Here is a 24,651-nt window from a genome sequence, read left to right on the forward strand (position 1 = left end):
TGGATCCACGTGTCCCCGGGCCTGGCTGTGACCTGCTGCCCAGGATCCTGCAGACACTGCATGAAAGCCAGCGCAGTCACCTTCTGCGTACAGCCCACACCGTCCTGAGCACTAACTGTATGTCGGGGCTTCCCATGTTCCCTTGCTTTGTGGAATTAGGCGGAGGCTGTGCGGTTCCTCTGGATAATGGTGGTGGGTTTGTTTTTGTCTGATGTTCCCTGGAGTAGAGGTTTGAGGACACTAGGGGACTGTAGAGTATATGAGCTAAGCCATATATATAGCCTATATGTAGTTGTATATAGGCTGAGTCCAGAAACCGAAGTGAGGAGAAAAAAAAATGAAGAGAGGAGAGGCCAGATCCGGGAACCCACGGCATGAGGGCCACAAAGCCTCGGGAAGGGGGCAGAGGTGGAAGCATTGCCTACCCATGACAGGAAGGAGAGCTATCCCAGCGCCTTCAGGCCAGTGCAGACACCATTGGGGTTTCAGTCAAGGATGAATCCTGAACCCCGAAGGCCCCTGGGCCACCTGCAGTACCAGAGACAGTCCCTGAGCTCAGGAAGACAGCCCAGGAGATGCTCTGTCCTGAGGCCGAGCGCCAGGGTGGAGCATTTTGTATTGCATGTTATAACCCCCTCTAAAGCTTCGACGGATAATATATTGAGGTCTGGGCACGCAGGGACGTTCAGAAGCAGGTCCTGGCAGCTACCCCTGTCTTTGGCTTGTGTCCCACGAGCACGGATAGTTTAGTGCCTCTCCTGCTGTGTCCAATAACTGCAGCTCCTCTCTGGCTAGCTCAGAATGGTCCTGCTCCTAAGCGACCTACAGGTCTCCCAGGACCCAATGGTGTCTGAGAAGACAGCCAGCATGCCCATGTGCTCTAGGGCCCGGGCACGTCCTGGGACGCCTCGTGGACCTCTCAGTCTGGATGAGCCTATGGCAGAGGCAGGAGGGAAGGCGGTGCCCACAGGAACAAGGGTCCTCGGCTTCCTGGAGCCTTGGCCATCACACCTGACAGATGCTGCAGAAAGCTCCACTTTGCCCGATGAAGTGAAGTCAACTCAATTACAGGAAGCCCTTTGTCACCCAGGCTGGGCACTGGGGCAGCCCAGGGCCGGCAGCCTGCTGCCGTGTCCAGGGCCAGCATGGGCAGCCATTCTTCCTGTTCTCTGCCTGGTGCCTTCTCCTCGGTCTCTCACCCTGCTCCTACGTGTGCAGACACACTCTTGCTCTCTCCCGGTTTATGCTGTCCGTGTGTCTGAGCCTCACCTTCTCCATCTGTCGTTCGAGTCTGGAGAGTGCATGTCAGTGGGGGTGCGTGGGAATGGAGGTCATGGGATAACTTGGGTGGCAGTCCTCAGAGATTGTCCCGCCTTTGTGTTTGAGGTAGAGCCTCTCATTGGCCTGGAGCTACATTGCGTGGGCTAGGCTGGCTGTTTGGAGAGCTTCCAGGGCCCCTGACTTCACCTCAAATCTCACCATCTCTGTTGTGCCTGGCTTTTTACATAAATCGCCAGGGATCTGAGTTCAGGTCCTGATGCTCTACTGATCAAGCCATAGACCTCTCCCTGGGTCTGGGGAGTTTGTACCTCAGTTGTAGTTTAGGAGCTAATGAGGCTTAAGTGAGGGTAGACATCGGAGGGGGAGGGGATGCCATTAAAGCTAAATTCACAGTGTCTCCGTGTCTGAGAAAAATGGGGCTCCATGCTGAGACCCCAGGGCCCACCTGGGCGGGGCCGGCTGCGGGATCAGGGAGGTACTCACACATGGGCTTCAGTTGCCCGATGAGTTCCTCCTTTGTCCACTTCGCCCACTCCTTCTTGTCGGTGTTGATGGAGCAGAGGATGGGCCCACAGGGCTTTCCACAGTCCTCGATGGCCGGCACATTCAGGTAGTGCACCAGGACGATGTCGGGGTTCTGTGGGGGGAGAGCAGACACTGGCAGCATGAGGGCACAGCAGGTGGACATCATCCCCACAGTGCCCGTGTGGCACTAGCTCTATGCTGGAACCAGGTGACGGCCTTTGAGACCATCCACTGTGGGATGCCAGCACCTCCCCGGGCCTGTAGACACCATGTGCCATTAGGCTCCTGCCTTCACCGGGACAACGGGGAAAGGCTTCTTGCTTTTTATCCAGGACCCTCAGAGGCAAATCACCCGATGCAAACCACAGATATACATTCACAGTGGCTGACAAGCAAGAAGCCATGACCTCAACTGTGAGATGGAACTGTGTGTCCTGTGAGCTGAGGACCTCTCATTTCTCACCCCTGCTGCTTAAGGAACATGTCCTGGTCACAGTCACAGAAGTCACTGATACTGGGCTCTCAAAAAAAAAAGTAGCTACCAGGGCTTCAGACCCAGTACCAGCCTCTGTTTGCAGTCTGGGACCTTCCCCAGCACAAATAGCAACAGCACATGTCACAGTGCCTCACCCAGCAGGCAGCTGTCACCGGGAACCTCAGACAGCTTCTTCCTGTCTGCTTTAGAGCTTAAGAACGGAAAGGCCCGTGAGCCCAATGACATCAAGGATGTCTGTTTCCAGATGGTTCTGGGAAGTGGCCAGCCTCTCCCCACCAGATTCAATCCGGGTGCACAGGCACCGCGTTCTACCACCGGTAGCTCTGATGGTGACACCGTGGGGTTTCTGACAGCTTTGGTGCAAAGACTCCCCGAGCCTTTGGGCGGTCCCCCCAGCTCTGGAGTTTACTTGATCACACCAGGCCTGACAAATAAGAGCAACCACGGTGAGTCAGGCGTGGATTGGTACATCTAGGTCAGTCCTGGGGAGGTGAATAGCAGGAACAAGTCCAAGGTCATACAGCCAAGGCTAGCCTGGACTACATAAGACCATGTCATAAACAGAATCAATCAATCAATCAATTAAGCAAACACTAGCCAACTGACCATCACACATCTTCACAAATGTCCCCTAAAAATCTTGCTTAGCCTGACCAGAAAGTATTTCCTAAGTCACATTCTCTTTCAGCTTTCTAAGGAATCGTCAAAACACGGAAGAAAACTTTGGAAAAGCCACATGGTAGACAGGCCCTCTCTGCCTTTGCTCTGTGGGCCGCTATCCCCAGTTTGTCCCAAACTCCAGCCCCGGGAGTGGACAAGGTCCCCAGCAGAGGGATGCCGAGTCCGTGGTTGCTGTTTTGGTTACAGTCAGAGCCAGAGTAATAAATGAAAATATGAATCAATCAGCCCATTAATAAATAAAGACTCAAGGCTGTACCATGAGCAGTGTAAGAAAGCAAACTGGTGTAATTTAAAAAGATTTCCAATAAGGGTTGAAATGTGGGTTTTTTTTCCTTGCCAACGCTCAGTTAACCAGGAAATTAAATCAACACGAACAGGAGCCTCCTCGTTACGGGCAGCTTTTCTGGATTGCGGAAACCACGGTCCTTAATAATAAAGATAATCCCCGCCGCCACCGTGGGCCGACCCATTCTTTTTTGAGTATTTTCACACTGTTATTTCATTTGGTGTCCACGAGAGAGCAGGGAGGCGGGCAGGCCAGGGCAGGGCTCCCTCCCCCTGGAGAGGGAGACTCTGTGAGTCTTGCCCAGAACTCTGTTTCTGGCGAGGGACCCGCCTGGGCTGGATGCCAGGGCCCTGACTTCAGATTCACATCCTGCCAAGACAGCTGGTGGCCGCTTCCTGCTCTGCCCCACCGCTTCCCTATTCTTCATTTCCCTTTATTCTTGCAATATGCCAGACAGGTGGGTGGGCTGTGTGGATCTGCCACGCCCACCAAATGGAAGGGACGTAGGTGACTGCCTCCCTGGACTCCTAGCCCTGAGTTCTGCTCTCCCCGAAGCCAGGCTTTGTGAGGGTTCTTGCTGGATCCTGGGCCTGGCCTGGCAGCTGGGTCTGCTGCTGAGCAGGAAGGGAGAAGATGAGAGTCTGGATCAAAAGGCAGAAGGGACCAGCAGGCCACCTGGGGCTTCCTCTGATCCCATCCCTGGAGGGAGCTTGGCCCTGCAGGAGGGAGCTGCACTGCCCAGTGCCAGAGAGATGAAAAGCTGTGGCTTCCCTCGCATCCCCACAGCCTCAGGAGCTGAGGCCGCCTGTGCATGACCCAGCGAGACACAGGCTATAGCTTGTGAAGCCTGTGGACCTAAATCTGCAGCCTGAAGTTCCTGCATTTAGGTATCCGGATGGTTTCTTGAGATCTGCCTGCTACCCTCTATACAATCAGCACCCACCTGTTACTTGTGACATGGACAGACCCCTCTTTCTCCAGAAGGACTTTCCTGGTTTCTCAACTCTCGGGTTTCCAAGGCATGGTGATTTGGTGGAATGATAACTGATCAATCGATTGGATGTCTCCGTGTCTGAATGTGAGTCTCTTCTGGATCTCAGGATAAGGCCCTGGGATATTATAATACCCTGGCAATAATGCAGTCACTTCAAGTTTGTAGAAATGAAAACAGGTCAAATTATAACTCTGACTCATCTCCTTGAGGTTAAAGTCTGCTGACATCAGGGCCCACAAAGGGCAGGGAGGGTTTCTGAATGTGTATACTGACACATAAAGCTAATTTCCTCTATCTATCTATCTATCTATCTATCTATCTATCTATCTATCTATCTATCTATCTGTCATCTATTAATCTGTCTGTTATCTATCAGTATACCTATTATCTATCATTCCATCTATTTAATATCTATTATCTATGTATCTATCAATCTATTATCTATCAGTCTAGCTATCTATTATCTATCTATGTATCTATGTAGCAAGCTATCATCTATCAATCTATATTTCATCTATCAATCAATTTATTATCTATCTACCTATCTATCCATCATATATCAATCTATCTGTCATCTATTAATATATCTAGCATTTATCTATCAATCATTCTATCAATTTATCCGTTATCTATGTATCTATCATCTATTATCTATCATCTATCATATATTATCTATATATCAATCAATTATCTATTATCCTATCTATTATCTACCTAGCAAGCTATCAATCTATCATCTATCTATTATCTACCTAGCAAGCTATCAATCTATTATCTATCTATCTATCTATCTATCTATCTATCTATCTATCTATCATCTATCTACCATTCCTCTATCTTTGAGTTTCAGCCTAGGTTGGCTCAATGTATGAACTATATTAGCCCCAGAGTCACAACAACCTTTCTGCCTCAACCTCCTAAGGGCTGAATCACAGGCACGAGTCACTGTATCCACCACCATGTCTGGGTTTCCCCTCTGAGCTGTATCCACTCTCTACTTCATAAGGTACCAGAACCAGCAGCTGCGGGACTCTCATCATTTACCGTGGACTTGAGGGTTCTAGATCAACTCCCTTCCAGGGTACATGCCTGTCACAGGGTCTTCTGTCAGCCTGCCTTTCTGCATTGCTTTGATGAATTAACAGGAAGCCCAGATCCCAGTGGCCAAGGAATTTGGCTTGGGTTTGGAAGGTGCTTGGGTTTGGGCAGGCAGTGCTTGGTCCCAGATTCCACCCCTGAGAGCCCATGCTGGGGACCCTTAGGGCAGTGTGACATTCCTACTTCCTGTCATGGGCCAATTCCAAAACACAGAATGTTTGCAGTGTTTTTAAGATGTGGGGGCACACATCTCTTCTTGGCAACATTGTGGTTTTATGCACTAGCCACAGGCTTTATGGGGTGCTCTTGGTGAAACAGCGTAGGCGTTAGTGTTCCAGTGCGTCGATTTCATGGGATGCTCATTCATTGCTCTCTCCAGCTGTGATGTGGGCTGGGGCTGAGGGACAATTCAGGGATTTCTGTGAAGCTAGAGGCTGTTCCCTGAAGTGGAAATGACTTTGAGCCCCAAATGACTTAGAGCTCTGGCTGGGGCTTTAAATGTCAGGATGGGAGGATCCCTGGGGACTGGTACAGCCGGCACTGGTGAAGCCAAGGCCCAGTCAGTGTGAGAGGTTCCCTAGTCTTCTGGAAGGAGCCGCAGACTGGAGCGTCCTATCTCGTCTCTTGGAACTTACAGCATCTCAACTACAAATGGGAATGCGACTCATCTCTCTGCCCGGAGCTTCCTGGTAGGAACCCTGCCAGGCCTCTGGGAGTCACCAAGCAGCATACGGATGGCCCAGAGCCCTGACATTCTCAGTGGCCACCAAACCCCAAACAGACCCACACAAAGCCTGAAGTCCTTCTTGGGAGAATTAGCAGTGTCGGGTTTACCAGACAGGTTACCTGTGGGGATGGCCCTGATGCCACTGGCAGCCCATGCCTGCCCCCATTTTCACAGGTCACAGACTCTTCGCGGTGGGTGGGGGGTATGGCACTGGGTCTTTAGATCTCCCTCCCTCCTTCTCTCCCTCCGTCTCTAGTGAACTTATTTTGCCACAAACTTGAAGCCCCCAAGTGTCCCTAGGCCCCTTTCCAGCCTGATGCTGCTCACAGCAGCCCTGTTAACCCTGCAAGCAGATCCTCTTATGCGCAGTCTCAGAGGCTCTCCCAGCTCCGTGGCTCCACCCAGACTGCACTCAAAGGAGGACAGCACTGCTCTGCCCTGCCCTCGACCGAAAGAGTGGCGACCATTTCCTCAGTCCCCCACTGTATAGCTGTCAATGGTTCCAGCTTTCCCTAAAGCCAGCGGACCCTTCCTCTCGGCCCAAGTGCCCACAGGCCTGGAGTCCACACCTCCGAATGGCGCCGGTGTTGGAGGGAAGCCCTTCTCTTGGGTCTCCTCGCTTCCTCTCTTTCTCGTTCTTCATTCTTCTAACGTGAGCAGGCGTGATCTAATAACGTTATAATGGCTCTCTGAGCCTGAGGACAGACTGTGCTCATTCTCTTCCGGTGCTGCAGCAAGCACGTGTTTCTCCCCAGCCACCTTTTGTCTCACGCTCCCCAAAACGCGGATCACCACCCCCCCCCCCCATTCGCCTATGCTGCCGTTGCTGGCTCATGCATCCCCATACCTCGAGAAAGCCCCAATCTTCAGAGCACTCAGCCTCAAATAGGATGTCTTCGTCCAGCCCCTCCCCTCGAGGCTCAGGGACAAACGTGGAAGAGGAGGTGGGAGGATCGGAAGAGTCAGAGGCAGAGGATGACCATGACACAACTTCATCCAGACACAACAGGGATGGCACCACACTCATGAACCCACAAGTTCAAGGCAGACAAAATCCCGGCATGGAGAAGAAGGAGCGGGCGCAGGGTCTCACCCCTACCTAACCAAGATGTTATTTGCAATTGATAAATGCCAGGAAAGGGGAAAGCCAGAGCAAGCGATGTCCAGCAGGTCCAGGAGGAGGCCCGACACTTACTCCCAGAGTTACCGCCTGCCTTGGCCGCCTGCCTCCCTGCTCGGGCCTGCCTCGGCCGCCTGGCTCCCTGAGCCCCTGCTCGCATCTGCCTGATCTCCAGACGGAGCCCGCCCAGCAGATGCTGCTTTATTCTGCTGTCTGATCACTGGACTGGATGACTCTCCTCTTCCTCGGGGCTCTCGGGGGCTCTCGGCTCTCGTGCCTGGCCCTCGCTGTGGCTAATGCCGCCCTCCTCCTGAGGTGGAGCTCCTATTTAGAAAGCCGAAGGGGGCTGTGTGGGCAAAGGGGGATCAGAGAAAATGGAAACAAAACTGCTTTGAACAAAGAAGTGTCCACAGATCCACCCTCTTGGAACTGTGTGGTACCCACGGCTGGCATCAGCAGTGCAAGGGGGCAGCGGGTGCTCACCGGCAACTCTTGTAACTCCTGTTAACATGAAGAGGCTCTGCCAAGACTTCCAGCTATATATGCCCTGTCATGGCTGCAGCTGGCTAGGGGCATCTGTCCTGGGGGTGGAAGGGACCAGCCGATGTGCCTTTTCCTCTGATAAACCCTCACCAGCTTGGGAAACGCCAGATCCCCTTGCAAAGGCCTAGCGAGGGAGGTGTCGATTCAGTCAGCTCATAGCAAAACCTTGGCCTGGAGGGCCAGACTGCAGGCCAGGTTTGTGGAAAAGGTGCCACAGAGTTAAAGAGCAAAGGAGAGGAGCGGGGCACTCAGGCTGGTGACAGCCATGGGGTAAGCAGAGACTTGAGGGGGCGCCAGACTTCTTAGCCCACTGAGTTACCCGTGAAGTGAGTACCCTCTCGTTTCTGAGGGAGGAAGGGCAGGGTTCAGAGGCTCCCGTGTGGCTGATCTCCCCAGAGATCAGAACAGGGAAGCCATTTCAACAGCCTTCAGGGAGGGGAACCGGTCTCCTCCCGGCTGCCAGCTCTCACGTTGAAGGCCTCGGCCACAGCTCATCAGCAGTGCACAGTGCTCAGTCACGGGTAACCATGGAGCCAAGATGGAGTTTCAGGAGCCTCCATGTTGGACTTACCCAGGCTGTCTGACAGGTCCTGTGTCAATTATGTGTGCGGGAGTGAGCTAGTCAGCAGAGATTCTACCAAGAGACTCAAGTTGCCAAGAGCAAGAGGCCTGGGTCCCCCACTTGGCCACTTCCATTATGAACTGGGTGCCAGGTAGGGTCCCACTCCCTGGGTGCATCTCTCTGTGGGGAAGGAGGGTCAGGGCCAGCGCCCTTTGTGTAGAGCAAGAGAGACGGCCATATAAGAAGTGGTTAAAAATGCAAAAGGCGGTTGGTTTTGATAAAGAAAAATGCAGCGGCAACATCTGTTTGACTCCTGTTTGCAGCTTCATCAACGCTAAGTGGTCAATAAATCAGAGTGGCGTGGGGCTCCGCTTCTTCTGAGACTTGGTCATTAATCTCATGCCAGTTCTCATGAAAAATGAAGGCGAGCGCTTGCATGGTAGCGAAAATGTATACATTACCCAGAAAGTCCTAATAGCATGTACGAGTGCAATGTATACATTACCCAGAAAGTCATAATAGCCTGTGATAGTGCCACACACCTCCCTGCTTGCCGTGGGGTGCTGGGGGGGGGAGAACCCGAGAGGCAGAGGCTATGGGGAGGGGGTGGAGCGAGTAAATCAGCATCGCGTGTGCCAAGAGCCCGTTCTGTTATCGCATCTGTCATATTAGCGCATTTATGCAGAGCTCGACGACCCCGTGAGCCTGATCTGGAGAGGCACAGCTTTCTGGACCTGTGTGCTTAATAAACAACCAGGACGGGAGCCCGTAAAACGAGAGTGTGGAGCTGGCAGATAGAAGGACAGGATTTACTAGGGAATGGATATGTGACGGCAGCGGAGGCGGGAGGCTCGGGGCTGGGGTGTCACCCAGCTGTGTGGCAGACGAAAGTCCGTGCTGTAGCTGCCCCTGGCAGTCCGCCGCTGCCCTCCGTGCTTGGAGTAATGGGATGGAGGGGTGTGTGTGATGGTTCCAAGCTGTCACTTAGAGCACGCAGCAGGGCACTCCAGCCCCTACATCCCCCATGGGTCTGCTCACATTCAGGACAGAGTTCACGAAGGTCACAGGGACAGAAGAAAATTCTAAAACTCCATCTACCTTCAAGGGACATGGTGGCACTTGTCGCTTAGGTTCCCCGGGGTCTGCCAGTCCCTGGAAGACACAGGCTTCCCTGTCACAGACCAGAAGGGATCCTCTCTTGCTGTAGTGTATATGATTGACCTATTCTATGGCCTTCTCTGGGTGGCTGCTGGGCGGAACTCTCCTGTGGGCTCCTCCCATAGAGAGAGCCACCTGTGTTTTCAGAGATGGCCTCTGAGGACAGCTCTGTGCTGGCCTCACCTTCAAGCCTCAGCATGCCTGGTTTAGTCCTCTAAGTGCGGAAGTGCTGCACAATTGCTATCCCACCCACAGGGCAGAGAGTGTGTCTGAGGATGGAGACCCCAACCCGCCCCAGCTAAATGCTCCATTTCCTCTCCTTCATTCTGCCAGGGCTCCCGGAGACTCAATGGATATGAGTGCGGAGAGTGTGCCCCAAGCCCAGGGGCAGTCCAGGTCAGGAGCCATCACAGGTCAGGAGCAAAATCAGATGCAGGAGGCCAGCTGGGCCTGGGCTAGAGGGGGGGGGCTGGTGGGAATAGAGGCTGGATTTAGAGCTCAGGGAAGGGCAAGGCCTCAGACATCCCTGATTCTACACCAAGTTCCTGCAGAGATCAGAATGAGAAGATCTCTGTCAGGTGAGGTCATAGGACAGAATGTAATCTATGTCAGGTGGGGTCATAGGTCAGAATATGGTCTGTGTTAGGTGGAGTCATAGGTCAGAATACGGTCTGTGTCAGGTGGGGTCATAGGTCAGAATACGGTCTGTGTCAGGCAAGGTTTTGTAGGGAGGCCCTGAAAAGCTACAAGGGAACATGACTTGGGTTTTAGCACCTGTAACTTAGCAGTGTGTGTGCGTGTGTGCGCGTGAGCGTGTGCTTGTGCATGTGGTGTGTGCACCTGTGCACGTGAGTGTGCATGTGTGTGCGTGAGTGTGTGCGTGTGTGTGCGTGTGCACCTGTGACTTAGCAGTGTGTGTGTGTGCACCTGTGCGCGTGCATGTGTGTGTGTGTGCACCTGTGTGCGTGCACACATAGATTGAAAAGGAGGGAGAGAGAAGGGCCTGAAGGAGGGAGTCTAGTGCGATTGGGAACAGCAGGGCTCAGTGATCAACTCTCCTTCCTGGAAATCAGGTCCCATATTGTATACGGAGTCCAGGACTATCATTTTAACCTGAGGAACAGGTTTCCCAGGAATGGCCAGCAGGGCTAGGGGAGCTTGGGTGGGTGACCCGTAAGAGGCTGGGAGGTGCTTCTTGGGGCAGAGGCCAGCTGCCCAGGGAGCCCCTGACCCTGTCTCAGGGCTGCCATCATTAAGTGAACACATGCGTTGGCAGGAGTTGAGCCCGCAGCCCTTCCTGCTTTCGAGGGAGGCTGGGAGACTTAATTAGTTAATGTGGGTAAAGCGGCCTGAAGATGGAAACCCTGGGTAATTGCCGAGCGCTGTTGCTGTTGTTATTACACAATTACCAGAATTTTCCAGTCACGGGAATCTTGTTAAACAATTCCCACCTGGTGTGGGGTTCCAGGATCCATGCCGGCTGAGGGCCTGGCTGACTCTGACTCCTCGGTTGGAAGGTAATGGAGGAGAGGCGCAGAAATGTAGGGCACTGGGCCCATGTAGGTCCTGCCATATCCTGGGCACCCCAAGGGCACTTTGCCTCTGTTCCCTAGCAGACAAACTGCACATGCATGATGAAGAACTGAAGGTCCTGCCCGCGTGGATGTCCCCCAGAAATTTCTAGAAACTTCTGCCCAGACTCCCAGGAGGTCAACATAATCCAGATGTGAACTGCTGGGGGGACTTCCTGTGACACAGCCAGCCCTGGCTGTCTAGACTCCAGATGGACAGACAAGAGGTTCATACTGGCACGATCAAGCCCTGGGGCTCAGGATAGCCCAGGTCTCTCCCTCCCAAAACAGTGTCAATGTTTCAAAATATCACTACCTAGTCTACTGAACCACTATTTATAGAACCACTACTGAGTAAAGTCAAACCGATTGAGACTCTGCCTACTTCAGAGTTAATGTGTGAAGACAGATGTCCACATAGGCCACTTTATGAGGTTTTTCTTTTTTTCCAAACACTGAGGAGGAGGCATGGTCATCTCAAGGTATGAGATACACAAGAAATTGCAGGGTTTTCAAAGTAGTAACCAGGAACCATTCCTTACCAACTGCAAACACAGTCTCAGAGAAGATTCTTGGCTAGCTCCCAAGACAAAGCTACATTTTCTCAGGAACTCGTTCACCAGCCTCTGTGAACTCAGGCAATCATCCCTGGGCCTCGCCTGCCACACATCACCTGACCCTGAGGGATTCTTTGGGGCCACGAGGTTCATTTCTAGTCCTCACCTGGATGGTGAGGGACCCGGGCCTTTCAAGCGTTTCTCCGGTGATTGCTGCTCACCGCTTCGTCTGGGCGCTCTGTGCAGTTTAACTGGTGAGGGGAAGATCGCTAGGACCTTGGCAAGGCACGTGGCTCTTGCTTCTCCCCCACGAACAGGCTGATAAGACTGAAGCATGGATCATGCAGACTGCCTTATCCTCCACTTTGGCTAGCAAAACCCCCACCAAGAGAGGGTGTGATGGGGCCCAGTGTCGCCCTGTGGACAGCGGGAGGGTAAGACAGAGGGCTGTCTCTTCCCATCTCCCTTGCAGGCCTCTTGCCCACCTGCCTGGCCATGCTCACAGCCTTCCTGGAAGCAACGGCAGTACCTCCCCTGCTTTCAAAACTTGAGATTGTCCACTCGAGTGGCACTCAGCACAGGTCTGGCTTCCTGACCAATGTCTCCTTTTTATGGTCTTGACCTTCCCAACAAGCCTCTGGGTAGGAGATCCTTCTGGGCTGGAAAGGAGACCTGGATTTAGCTAGTCAGGGTCCCTGCCTTCTGTGCAGTCTCCAGACAGCAGCCTAGGAGGGGAAGGGGTTTTAAATAGGGGATTCTGGGAGGTTGGAGCTTGGGTCACACACACACACACACCCCACCCCTGCCTTGGGAGGATGCCTTCATAAGGTCCTGTTAAAGACACCAACCCCAATTCTTCCCTGGCTGGCGCATTGCCCAGCCTGTGGGGGGAAGGTATAGGATTTTTATGCTCCAGCAACCATAACTGTGAGATCCCAGCAATGGTTTTAGAGGGGCTTATGATGGAAATTGCGTTGTAGTTTTTTTTTTTTTTTTTTTTTTTTTTTTTTTTTTTTTAACGTGAAGATGAAGTATCATCACGGAAGTCATTGTGGCTCGTAACAGTTCGGGTCCTGAAAGAGTGACTGGAGTTAACAAAGCCACTACAGGGCAGGACTCGGATTAGAAAATATGGTTCTTCTTTTTTGTTATTTCCTTTTTAAACCCCTCGTTCTCTTCATCTTTTCTCCCGCGGCTCCTGTAGCTCACTGATAACCCGTAAGCCTCCTCAGGTAATAGCAGAGCTGCAAAGCTAATGACACAGGCAAAGCGCAAGCCACGCCCTCTGCGGGGGATGCTGTGTGGGCACCCCTGCTTCAGAGCCTCTCCCAACCCCCGCAGGGAGTACCGGCGCATCCTCCCTCTCCCCTTGCCCCGCCCCTGGGGTTTCATACGGTGAATACCAACAAAGATGGAGACATGGGGCATGCCTGTAATCCTGGATCAAGACATGGGGGACAGACGGCGGGGCATGCCTATAATCCCAGCTATGGAGGTGACAGCAGGAGGATTGAAAGTTCAAGGCCGAGAAAAGAAAATAAAAATTTAAATGGCTTGGGATGCCGCTCAGTTGCAGAATGTTTGCCTGGCATACATGAGGCCCCGGGTTTAATCTACGGATCTGAGGGAAGAGGAGGGGAAGGAGGAGGGGGAGGGCCGTCCATCTTCACCACTGTCTCCTGAAGGCAGTGGCTGATGCCAATGACACTTCGGGCAGCAGCAAGGTGAGTCCCCAAGTCCCAGCACTGCTTCAAAATGTCATCTCTCCTCCCCTGGGCTCTGAGGACAGCATGGGGGAGGTGAGTGGAGCCTGCTAGGAGCTTCTCCACTCCAAAGAATTGGCTGCCTCCAGTTTGCTTAAGCATCTCTTGAACATTGCTCTGAAAGACCGAGATGGGGCGGCACAGAGTCTCAAAGCCTCCTGGCAGCTCTGGTTCTAGAGTCTCACCTTCTAGATGCTGCTGCTGCTGCTGCTGCTAACAATGGCATAGGTGCCTGATCAACAGTGATGGAAATGTCCTCGTAACCCCTTGTTTCTTATGAATACAACACTGCTTCTCGCACCAAATGTCTCTCTCCGTGGTTCACAAGTCATGCAGTTACCAGACACATTTTGCACAGCCCTCTGCCGGCTCTGTCGGCTGCCCTTCCCACTCGGTCTCAGCGTCTGGAGTTTCACCACATCCCACCTACTCGTGGAATATCAGCTCCACCATCCTAGCATCTTTTACTGTCTTCCAACCAAAGAGAATCTTGTTCTCCCAAGGCCTCACAGGCAAAGTCGGGAAGCCCAGACCCACCTCCCTCATCTGTGGGCTGGAGCCCAGATCCCTTCCTCTAGAGCCAAGACTTCCCAAAATCAGAACCAAAGCCAGAAGAAAACGTCACCCACGTCTGTAGGCAGTGAGGAGTGGAATGACTGGCTGATGGAACGCACTGGCCCTTGAGGCTAAAGCATGGATGTCTTGTCTGTTTAGCCTGGACCCACAACTGGGAGCCTCTGTGCTGGTGTTGGGCATTGCTTTTGCAGTGAGTGGCCCACAGTGTCCTAGTGTCCCAGACACCCAGTGCGTGGCTTAGATACTGGACACCCACTGACCACCCTTTCTTTCTCTCTCTGGAAACTTCTCCAGCAGGTCCTCTAGGATTGCTTTCCCTGTGGGAGCACAGCAAGGCATTTTGCCCTGGTCTCTCATACACTCATCACTGCTCTCTTCTTCATAGGAAACCTTGACAGGTGGTACTCTTTCCAGGGTCCTAGGAAACTCTTTGCAGAGTTCTGTTGGCCATCACCTAGTGGACACACACACACACACACACATGCACACACACATATACACATGCATACGTGTATGCATGTGTACACACATGTGCACACATACATACATGTGCACACACATGCAAGGCACACACTTTCACATGCACATGTGCACATACCTGCACATGCAAACACATGCATACATGTGCACACACAGGCACAGGCACACACTTTTCCATGCACATGTGCACACAAGCACACATGCACAATGCACCCATGTGCATAGGCACACACACATGCATACGTACACACATGTACACACTTTTATGTGCATGCATATACATGTGTACTTGCACACACACTTGCACATACACACTCACATGTGCACATGCACACACATGTACACATACACATACATACGCACAAACATATGCACACACATGAGGGTGCGCCCTCCTTGATTGGGGAACCACAGCTCTTGCATACTGTTTGTTTTCAAGTCTCACCACGGCTGCCTGGAAGCTGAGAAAACATGCTGGGCTGAGGGCCTTGGCACCCGCCCAGGGTAACTGGGACACCCGTGTTTGCAAAGAAAGCATTTGTGAAGTGTGAAGAAATCCTGAGCAGTGCCGTTCAGATAGTGTGTTTAAATTTCACTCAGAATGTTCTATTTTGTGTAGGGGTAGAGTCCCTTTGGCAAAAACACACGGCTGGCATTCTTGAAGTACGGTTGCCATGGAGCCGTGAAGAGACACTAGATACTGAGGGAAGGCAATTAATCCTGTGGTTGGAGGGACACTGAGCCAGCAGCTCCTTGGGGAAGCTTCTGGGAAAGGGGATGCTAAAGCCAAAGTTGAAAGAGGGTGCTTTTAGTCCAATGCTGCCACATGGCTTTTGAGAGAGAGAGAGAGAGAGAGAGAGAGAATGCACACGCTTGCATGTGCTTCCCTGCTGTCTAAAATCGAGGCTGAGGCATCTGAAGGTTTCCATCTCTGGCCTTCCTGTCGGTGAACTTGCAAGGTCAGCGTGGCTTCTAGAGGCTGCCCTGGGATACTAGGCCACCTAGGGACTCTCCTCCTCTGCTTACCTCCAAGGCTGGTCACTCACTCACCAATAGATGTCTTTGGAGAACTCTGAGGTGTCAGGGTTGGCCTAGGTTTGGGAATCTACTGTGGACAAGATGTAGCTTCTGCTGCCAGGGATGAAGTATAAATATTTAAAGAAGAAGGTGATTGTGGAGTCTCTGTGAGGCTCTAGAAGTCAGCACAAGATGGCAGGCTAATGGGGTGGAGGGTGACAGGACACAACTCTTCCAGAGCGCTCAGAGGGGGCTGTGAGGAGAGGAACTGGTGCTGCCTGTGGAACGACAGAGAGGACGCCTGCATGGAGACAGACCCAGGAGGAAAGGAAGGCTTTCAGAGACAGAGACTGTAGGGCGGACACAGACCCCTGGTAAGCATTCAGGGAGACAGCCAGGAAAAGAAAAAAACACAGGTTAAGAATCAACACCCCCTACCAAAAAATGAAGTCTCCAAATTGTTTTAAAATTTCCAGATGTGGTACATGCTTGCAATGCATTTGAAAGGCTCAAAGGGGTGTGTGTGTGTGTGCTGTGAGTTCAAGGTCAAGCCAAGCTACCATGTATGACTTTATCTTAATAAATCAAAACAGGAGGAGGAGAAGGAGGAGGAGAAAGAGGAAGGAGAGGAGGAGGAAAAGGAGGAGGGAGAGGAGGGGGAAGAGGAGGAGGAGGGAGAGGAGAAGGAGGGAGAGGAGGAGGAGGGAGAGGAGGAGGAAAAGGAGGAGGGAAAGGAGGAGGAGGGAGATGAGGGAAAGGAGGAGGAAGAGGAGGAGGAAGAGGAGGAGGGAGAGGAGGAGGGAGAGGAGGAAGGAGAGGAGGAAGGAGAGGAGGAGGGAGAGGACGAAGGAGAGGAGGAAGGAGAGGAGGAAGGAGAGGAAGAAGGAGAGGAGGGAAAGGAGGAGGGAGAGGAGGAGGAAGAAGAGGAGGGAGAGGAGGAGGGAGAGGAGGAGGGAGAGAAGGAGGAGGTCACCTGGAGGTCTGTCCCTGTGGCCCAAAAGGGACTGATAAAAGCCATTTCCCATTACTGTGGCCTTACGACTGACTTTCTTGTTCCCTGGCATCTGGCTTGGCATAGGGCCCAGAGCCAGGCTGAGTAAATATTTGCTGAGTAAGTAAAGTGGCCCAGGAACACTTTAATGTTGAATGAGGCTCTCGATTGAAGTCGAAATTCAATCTCTCTTTAGAAGGCAAGCTTCTGCACGTAGAGGAGATCAGATCACCAGAAAGGGCTGCTTCTCCTAACGAGGGAGCCACACAAGATGAGCCCAGTCACCCTGCAGGAAGTCACCAGGCTCCCAATGCTGAAGGCTTGCTCTGCAGGGATCATCTCTCTGCCACTGGGCTGTAGAACGGAGGAAGGACAGCTGGGCTCAAGTAGTTGCTTCTAGTGACGAGGCTGATTCTGGCATTCAAAGCTGGGCAGGGAGCAGGGCTCTGTCATTGTCCAGCTTGCTGCTGCAGGATGGCAGGACCAGGGTGGGGCTGACCTTGGCTCATGTCTCCCTTGGGTCACTGTAAACGCTGTGACTTTGGGAAACTTGCTTAATGTCCCTTGCCTCCTCCCACCTGCAGCCACCTCATCCGCTCCAGCCCCCAGCAGGACGATCACCCTGTCTCCTCACAGCTCCGTGGTAAGGGTTATGGTGGGTGTCAACTTTCCTGTGTTTTCTCATAACTTCATAACTCCATATTGGACAGCAGTTTTTTAGAAAGCCAAAGGCTGGGTACAATTACAGTGTCACCTGTGGCCGCCCAGAGAAGATGTGTCACCCTGTCTTTAGAGACAAAGGGAAGCCACTGTGTGGAGTTCAGCTAGTGCCCAGTGTTCTTCAGCCAACCATGAACAGATTAAATTGAGTTACCTTCTCAACGCACCGGCACTGCGGCTGGTCCCTGCTGGGCATCCTTGCTCTACCAAGGAGTGCACAGGCCTTTCCGGTCCTCGTTTCGTAAGCTCCCCAAATGGTTGCCCATCCCTCTCTCATCCTAATGTAGGCTGGTGATGAGGGGCGTCGGCTGTTGTTGCCGGGCAGAGGCACACCCAGAAGGAAATTGCATGTTTAGTTTCCTATTAACTGTGCAGTTAATTAACTTTGCAGGACAGTGTTGACCAGGGCTCCCACCGATTCCATATTGGTGATGCACAGGGGAGGGATGCAGGATGCTCTGTCTCTCTCGCTCCCTTCTCAGGCTGGTACCCAACTTAGCAAATACTCAGAAGCCAATAGTAAATCCTTGGCACTTCAGACTGCAGTCCCTCGGGGAGTCTCTCTGGTGCTCACGGGACCAAGACAAGGTAAAAAAAATCTGTCTGGAGGGTCTGGAGTTCCCTGGTAGCTGCTGGGGACATGTCCAAGAGCTATTGGCTTCTCAAGAACTGGTAGCCTCTTGTCCTTGGGCCACACTTAGGAGAGGTTCCAAGGCTTGCTTAGTGCCCCTTCTCCCTGCCTGTGCCAGCCCCTAACCAGTGCTCTGTTGCCTCCCAGGAGGCCTCTCCTCACTTTGCCTCTCCTCAGCATCCACTCCCTCTTGTTCATCTCGCACCTGCCTCCCAGGAAGCTGCTCCAACATCTCTTCCCACCTGCTCTTGACAGAGCAGCCTTTGGTTCGACTTCAACTGCCAACTTTAAATTCTCAACAAAGGCTTTGACTCCACTTTGACTAACTCCAGGAGAGTGAGTGGGCTTCAGCTAAGAACCAGAAGATCTCAGCCTCAGCTGAAGGCTGCCCGGAGGGCCCGGCTCCAATCATGCCTTCACCACGCCCCTTCCTTCCAGCCCTCTTCTTCCTCATTCCATCCAGTTCCGTGGGATACCCAGTCACGATGGTTGGGGTAGACACGGTGGCTGAACAGGGCCCAGGTTTCTAATGGTGACAGTTTCCTTGAATGGTGACCTCTCTTTCTCTATACACCTGTGCATATTTGTAGGAGGCCAAAGGAAGCCCTTTGGGAGAAAGGAAGGATGGACAAAGGAGGGTCTGTGTTTTCCAGTTTCTAGCCACATCTAGCTGACAAACCATCTTACTTTTGTATCCTCCCCCTCTGGAGCAAAGCATTATGGGAATAGCCTGGATGTGCGCCTCACGGCTGTAGAGGTTTGACGTTGGGTCATTCTTTATTGTCGAGGCTTCCTTGTGCTTCATGGCAGGTTTCCCAATATCACTGAAGACCACCATTTAGTGCCAGTACTCTCCTCAAACGATCACAACAACAAAATGTCTCCAGGTATTGTCAAATGCCCGATGCGGAGTAAAACCACCGTTGCCTGAGAAGCCCAGGGTTTGTGATGGCACCAAAGCCTACCGATCCCTGGGTGCTATGTTCTGCTGTCAAGATTGTCAGAGTGTTAGGGAGGAACAAACTTGCTCCTAGAGAGAACATAAGAGTTGGGGTCTGGCTCTTGCCTGCTGTGGGGGAGGGGAGCTCATTTCCAGGGACATCTTGTTTCTTGTTTCCATTTATGTGACCGAGTCCAATATTCAGGAAGCATGTCCCAAGGTATTATGGTGGGCTCCATTGCTTTTTCTGTGCAGCATTTAATGCTACTCCAGGCCATCCTCCTGGCGTACACATGAGCCTCAGGAGGCAGGGGGTGAGCTTGATTGGTCAAGTTTCTTCTGAGGTGTCCTTGCTGGGGATGCTTCGGGAATAAATACGTGACCTGACTTAGCTCCGGCTACTGAATAAATAATAGGGTGAGGCCTCCCTGACACTTCTCTGTTGTGACGCTGACATGTGTAGCAGGAATCTGGGTCCTTGGGAGCATGGCCGAGCCCTCTCTCCACTAATCCTCCTGTAGCCAGCTCCCCAGGGGCTGTGTACCGCCGGATCTGTTGAAGGTGGGTTTCTCTTCAGAAGGGTGGGTGGCTCTCACAGCGGGCCAAGGCAGCAACAGCTGCCCGTGGGTCGGGGGAGGAGGACCTCAGCCTTCCTCCCGCCTCCTTAGCTCCCACCTCACATCGCCTGTCTGTACTTTGTCTGCCTCACACTGGGCGAATCCAAAGACTTGCTGTGGGATAAGTGTCCTAGCCTCTGCTGGCCCCTGGCCTGGCCGCCCTAAAATTTCTCCTTAGGATTCAAGCTTCATCCTCAGATTTGAACAAATCCCTCATTTCCCTGCCCTATATCGAATCCAGGATCAGGTGAAAATAATGTTAATTTTTTTCCCCATGGAAAAAAATAGCTCTAAACTACAACACAATAATACCGAGAACTTTCTAACTGGCATGCGCACTTGGGCAGAGCTAACCTGATTCGATATCTAAGGAACAGGGAAGGATTTTATTATCTCATTCTCATAATGGGAGAGGAAGCTGGTTACACGGTGTGTGTGTGTGTGTGTATGTGTGTGTGTGAACCCTAAGCCTTGGAGTTCCCACGGAAATCACAGTGCTTGACTTGATCTGGCAAGGAGGGGGGATATTTCTTCCTGTCTGGTGATGGTTCTGGATGTGTGGCCCTCTCTCTCTCTCTGTCTCTCTGTCTCTGACTCTCTGTCTCTCTGTCTCTCAGTCTCTATCTCTCTGTCTTTCTATCTGTCTTTCTGTCTATGTCTCTCTGTCTCTCTGTCTCTGGTTCTCTCCGTCTCTCTGTCTCTCCCATCATAACCATGACAATCTGGTGAATTAGAAAGCATAGAAAAATATCATCAGACTTGGTTGGGACCAATTGCAAGGAGCCAGTCTCATGGCCTGGGCCAACAGACAGAGATGAAAGAGAGAGAGAGAGAGAGAGAGAGAGAGAGAGAGAGAGAGAGAGAGAGGAAGAAGGAGGAGGAGAGAAAAGGAGAGGGGAGAGAGAGAGAAAGAGAGAGAGCATGCACAACTCATCTTTGGGGTGCAAGGCCTCTGACTCAGAGAATGAAGCTGGCTTCCCAGAGGTTCAGGTGGCCACCATGCCTGATAAAAGGAGGCCCAGAGGCAAGCTGGCTCCCTCCTTGTGTGACTTGTGAGGTGGTCCTGGCTGCTGGGGAGCCTCTGGCCCTTACAAAGCTGGAATCTGCCCTGGCTTGGAGGCAACAGGCCAAAGTGCTCTTTCCACCCAACACATAACTAACTCTTCCTTCCATCTTCCCTCTTTCCTTTCGTCTGTCCCTTTTCTCCTTCCCTCTCCCTTCCTTAGAGTGCGCTTATGTATGCATGCTTGTGTCTGTGTCTGTGTGTGCATGCACCCATGCACGCATGCATGCACCCATGTGTGTGAGTGTGGAGACCCAGGGAGAGGATGACCGGTGTCCTGCTGTATGTTCTTTACCCTGTTCCTTGAACCTGGAGATAAAGTAGAATCGTCAAACTTCAGTGATTCTTCTGGCTCAGCACCCGCACAGGTGTGCACGGCTAAATCTGGCATCGCTTTTTAGCCTGAGTACTTGAGACTCAGACTCAAGTCCTCCTCATTCTTGCACAGAAAGCACCCTTACCCAATGAATCACCTCTTCAGTCCACAACTAACACTGTCTTAAGAGGCTCTGTGCCAGGCTCTGGCAGCGCACCAATAGAAAAACAGTCTTGTCCTCGGGGTTTACAGGGAGAAGACAGACGATGCGGTGACCAGGCAGGTTCTCTGAGATGACCCCGTGGGCTGTTGCTGCTGCAGCAACATCAGAGCTGCCACCGGAGGACCAACCAACTCAAATCTCCATAACAACCTACCATGCTAATGAAGCAGGGGTGACATTTTCCTGGGACCGTGCCCAGAGGAGCCAGTGTCCGTCTGTGCTAGGCCCTGGGCTGCAGGCTTTAAGCGTCTCCCTGCACTGGGTTATCCTGAGATTGGCATATAGGTAACCCTATGATTGGCATATAGGTAACCCTATGATTGGCATTGCTTAGGAGCAGAGCGGACAGGTTCAGAGAGGCAAAGGAGCTGATTCTGTCACTGTTTCACATCCTGGCTGACGTTCTTTCGTCTGGCTGACGTGGCCCTGGCGTTGGATGGATGCTTGAGGTTCCCGACGCTGCAGCTGCTGGACTGGCTTAGAATCAAGAAGGCTCAGGGCTGGCAAGATGGCTCGATGGGTCAACATGCATGCCACTGACCGTGCTGACCCCCAGGACCCACATGGTAGAAAGAAAAACTAATTCCTGCAAGCTGCCTCTTATGATATGTGTTCTGTGCTGTGTATACATACATCCCCCCCCCAGTGAATAAACACACACACACACACACACATACACACACACACACATACACACACACACACATACACACACACACACATACACACACACATACACACACACACATACACACACACACACACACACGCACACACACACACACATACACACACACATACATACACACACACACACACATTTGGGACGTGAGAGTAAACATCTAAGAACATAAATCCTACATTTTATATGTAACCAAAGTCCACAGGGTGACCTTACCACTAAGATACTTATTATCTCTCTGTCCTCCCCTCCGGGGATGCCCATGTGTTAGATTAGCAGGGAAAGACGCCATCACAAGATCTGGGCATCCTGCAAGTACCTTATTTGCCTTGCAGACAGAAGCACCTTGCATTATCTGCAGTAAGTACCTGAGATGGTGGCTAGCCCTCTGGGCTCTTTACATATACTGTGTCTCCTGTGTGCCCTACGGCATTGTCACGTAGCATCAGGGTTACTCTGTCCTTCGAAGTTTTGTGCCCCAGTGCTTTCTTGACAATGACATTTTTTTTTGCATGCTCGAGCCGTTGCTGAGACAGACACGCCTGGTCTGAATGTAAGCACTGTGATCCCAGGACACACTCAAGACAGTGACTAAGTGACTAATGGGCACAACTCATGTGTGTGGATGGGATACACGGAGAGTTGAATCATGTGTTGGGTGGGATGCTGCAAACTTCCATCATGATATTCAGAATGGTGTACACCTTAGAATGTATGAGATGTCTGTTTCTGGGAGCTCCTACTTAATGCTTTTGGGTCACAGTTGGCCATGGTTATCTGAAAGCAGACACTGGAACTGTGGTCACGAGTATCTACAGAACTGGAATAAGAAGCAGAGGGTAGAGGACTTCTGGGTACTCATCCTAGCTCTTAATGGTGTCCCATCATTCCCCAGGATCCAGAGAGGATGCCTGAAACCAATTCAGGGAGAGGTACGCAGGCACTCAGTCTCTATGGGAAAAGGTCAACAGGCTCTTGGAGCTTTCCGTCCATATCGTTTGATTCTTTGCTGACATACCCTTCCCTCTTTGCCTGCTAGATGCCTGCCTACACCATCTCACACGGCCCTGTTAGAGAATGTCACCTCCCTCCTTCAATATTCTAGGGAGAAAGAGACTTTAGCCCTGTGCAACCCTCCTGCACGTACTCTCCTGCGTAGGGTCTTCACTTTCAGCACTCTGGACAGAACACGGGACGGCCACTCAGCCTTGCCCTGTTGGCACTGGAGGGTAACGGCTGAAAGAGCCTCTTGGGTATGAAGGACTACAGAAAGACTTTTGGCTGTAACTATGTGAATATCAATTACTTTGAAGTCAGGAAACCAGATCCTCAGTAGCCTTGGAGATCATGGTCAAAGTTGCCAAAACAGCCCAGGGTGAGTCTCTTGGCCCCCAGCAGCTCCCACAGGGCCATCACAGAATGATCAGTGCATGTCACATCTGGTCCCCAGAGCTCAACCCTCCACATTTGGGGACTGTCACTTCAGGTGACATCTGCATAGTGGCAAGACTTATTCCAAAGACAGATTTATAATAAACAGCCTTATTTTATAGAGCCCCAAATATTTGCACAAAAATGAGCCCTGCGTATAACTTGCTCCATTTATCTTTCTGCTGTCACTGAGTGTATCTCTATTTTATTACTGCATCTTCCAGTCTCTCCAGCTTCCAAGTGCACCTCTCATTTCCAAAGTCACTGTGATCCAGGCATCCCTGTCTCAGCTCCCTTCACTTCTGTCCTCCTGTCTGCTAGAGCTCTGCCCACACCCACTCATCCAGCAGCCTCACGGGGTACCCCCTCCCCCTACCGGGATTCTAAGAAGCGAACAGTAAAGTCCCTTGGAGAAGGAGTCACTCATTCCCTGGGGGCAACGCCTTCTTTCCAGCACTCTGGACAGAGCTCCCAGAGGCTCTGTTTTAACAGACTTAGCCTTGCAGGTCAGCATTGCCCTGTGCAGAGCAATTTGAGATGCTGCTCCCTCCTTCCTCCTCTCTTAGCATTTCCAGCGTTATGAAGTAAACCCCGAGTGGTTTCTAACCTCCACGGCTACCCAAGACACCGGCTCAGTAATAGAGCGAGCAGTGTATGGAAAGGAGCGATTTTAATTTCAAAGTTCTGCTGACATTCATCGAGTACTCTCAAGGTTTATATAAACAGAACGCCCTGCTTGAAATATCACTTTGAATTCTGTCGGTGCCATCATGCCTCTAATAGGCTGCTGTTTTGGCTCCTCTCAGCAATGTGAGCCTTTGTGTTTTAATATTCAGAGGCACAAGGAAGCAGGAAAATTATAGCTGGGAAGCCCAGGCTTGGTTCTTCATCATCCAAGTTAAATTTGGCTGAATGGAGGGAAAATATCCTTTTAAAAGGGGTGGTGAATGAGAATAATAATCTCTTACATTTACAAAACAGTACGCATTTTCAAAGCCCTCTCACATTCATTATCGTGTTAGATTTCCCTAGCAGTCTGGTACACAGCACCCCACAGAGATTTGTAGTGGGTGCCAGATATGGTGACAGGTCTCAGAAGATGTCAGTGAAGAATAAACTGAGGCTGGTGTGACAGTGACTGGTTGGTCACTCTGTGGTGGCAAAAGTGGGCAGGGCTGGTCAAGGCCAGGACTTGGCAACATCAACACATCTCTTGGTACACAACCTCCTCTGAACCTCCTCTACATCTGCAACGTAACATTTCCCCTCTCCTCCCATCAGACATTCTCCAAACCAAGCAGCGTTGAGGATGTCTTGCTTGGGTCTCTTCCTTTTTAGGAGATCTAATGTCCACAGCAAAATGGAGACTCCTAGTGGACAGTAATTTTTTTTAGTGAGTACTGTGTATATCCAAGAAATGTCTGTGCCTTGCCCTGCAGTGATTCAGGTGACCTTTCAACTCTGAGATGTGGGTAGCTCCTGTCATGATTAAGGTGCTGCCTGGATGCAGCATCGTCGAGGAGTCAGCTCTTTGTCACCCTGCTACATGCTTCCTCTTTACCTCCAACAACAGTGCCCATCATCATTGAGAGGGAGGACTTG

General features: G+C 51.7%; 1 protein-coding gene across 1 annotated transcript in view; it reads right to left on the reverse strand.

Annotated features, from left to right (window-relative positions):
- The window catches only part of LOC127680442 (calmodulin-binding transcription activator 1-like), a 602,930-nt gene that overhangs the window by 19,293 nt on the left and 558,986 nt on the right, over positions 1–24,651 (reverse strand). Inside the window, exon 6 of the mRNA XM_052175894.1 lies at positions 1,765–1,918. Within this exon, the coding sequence (XP_052031854.1) occupies positions 1,765–1,918 (154 nt within the window). The remainder of the gene's footprint in view (positions 1–1,764; positions 1,919–24,651) is intronic.

Source organism: Apodemus sylvaticus, chromosome 3 (assembly GCF_947179515.1).
Source record: "Apodemus sylvaticus chromosome 3, mApoSyl1.1, whole genome shotgun sequence".
Classification (NCBI taxonomy): domain Eukaryota; kingdom Metazoa; phylum Chordata; class Mammalia; order Rodentia; family Muridae; genus Apodemus; species Apodemus sylvaticus.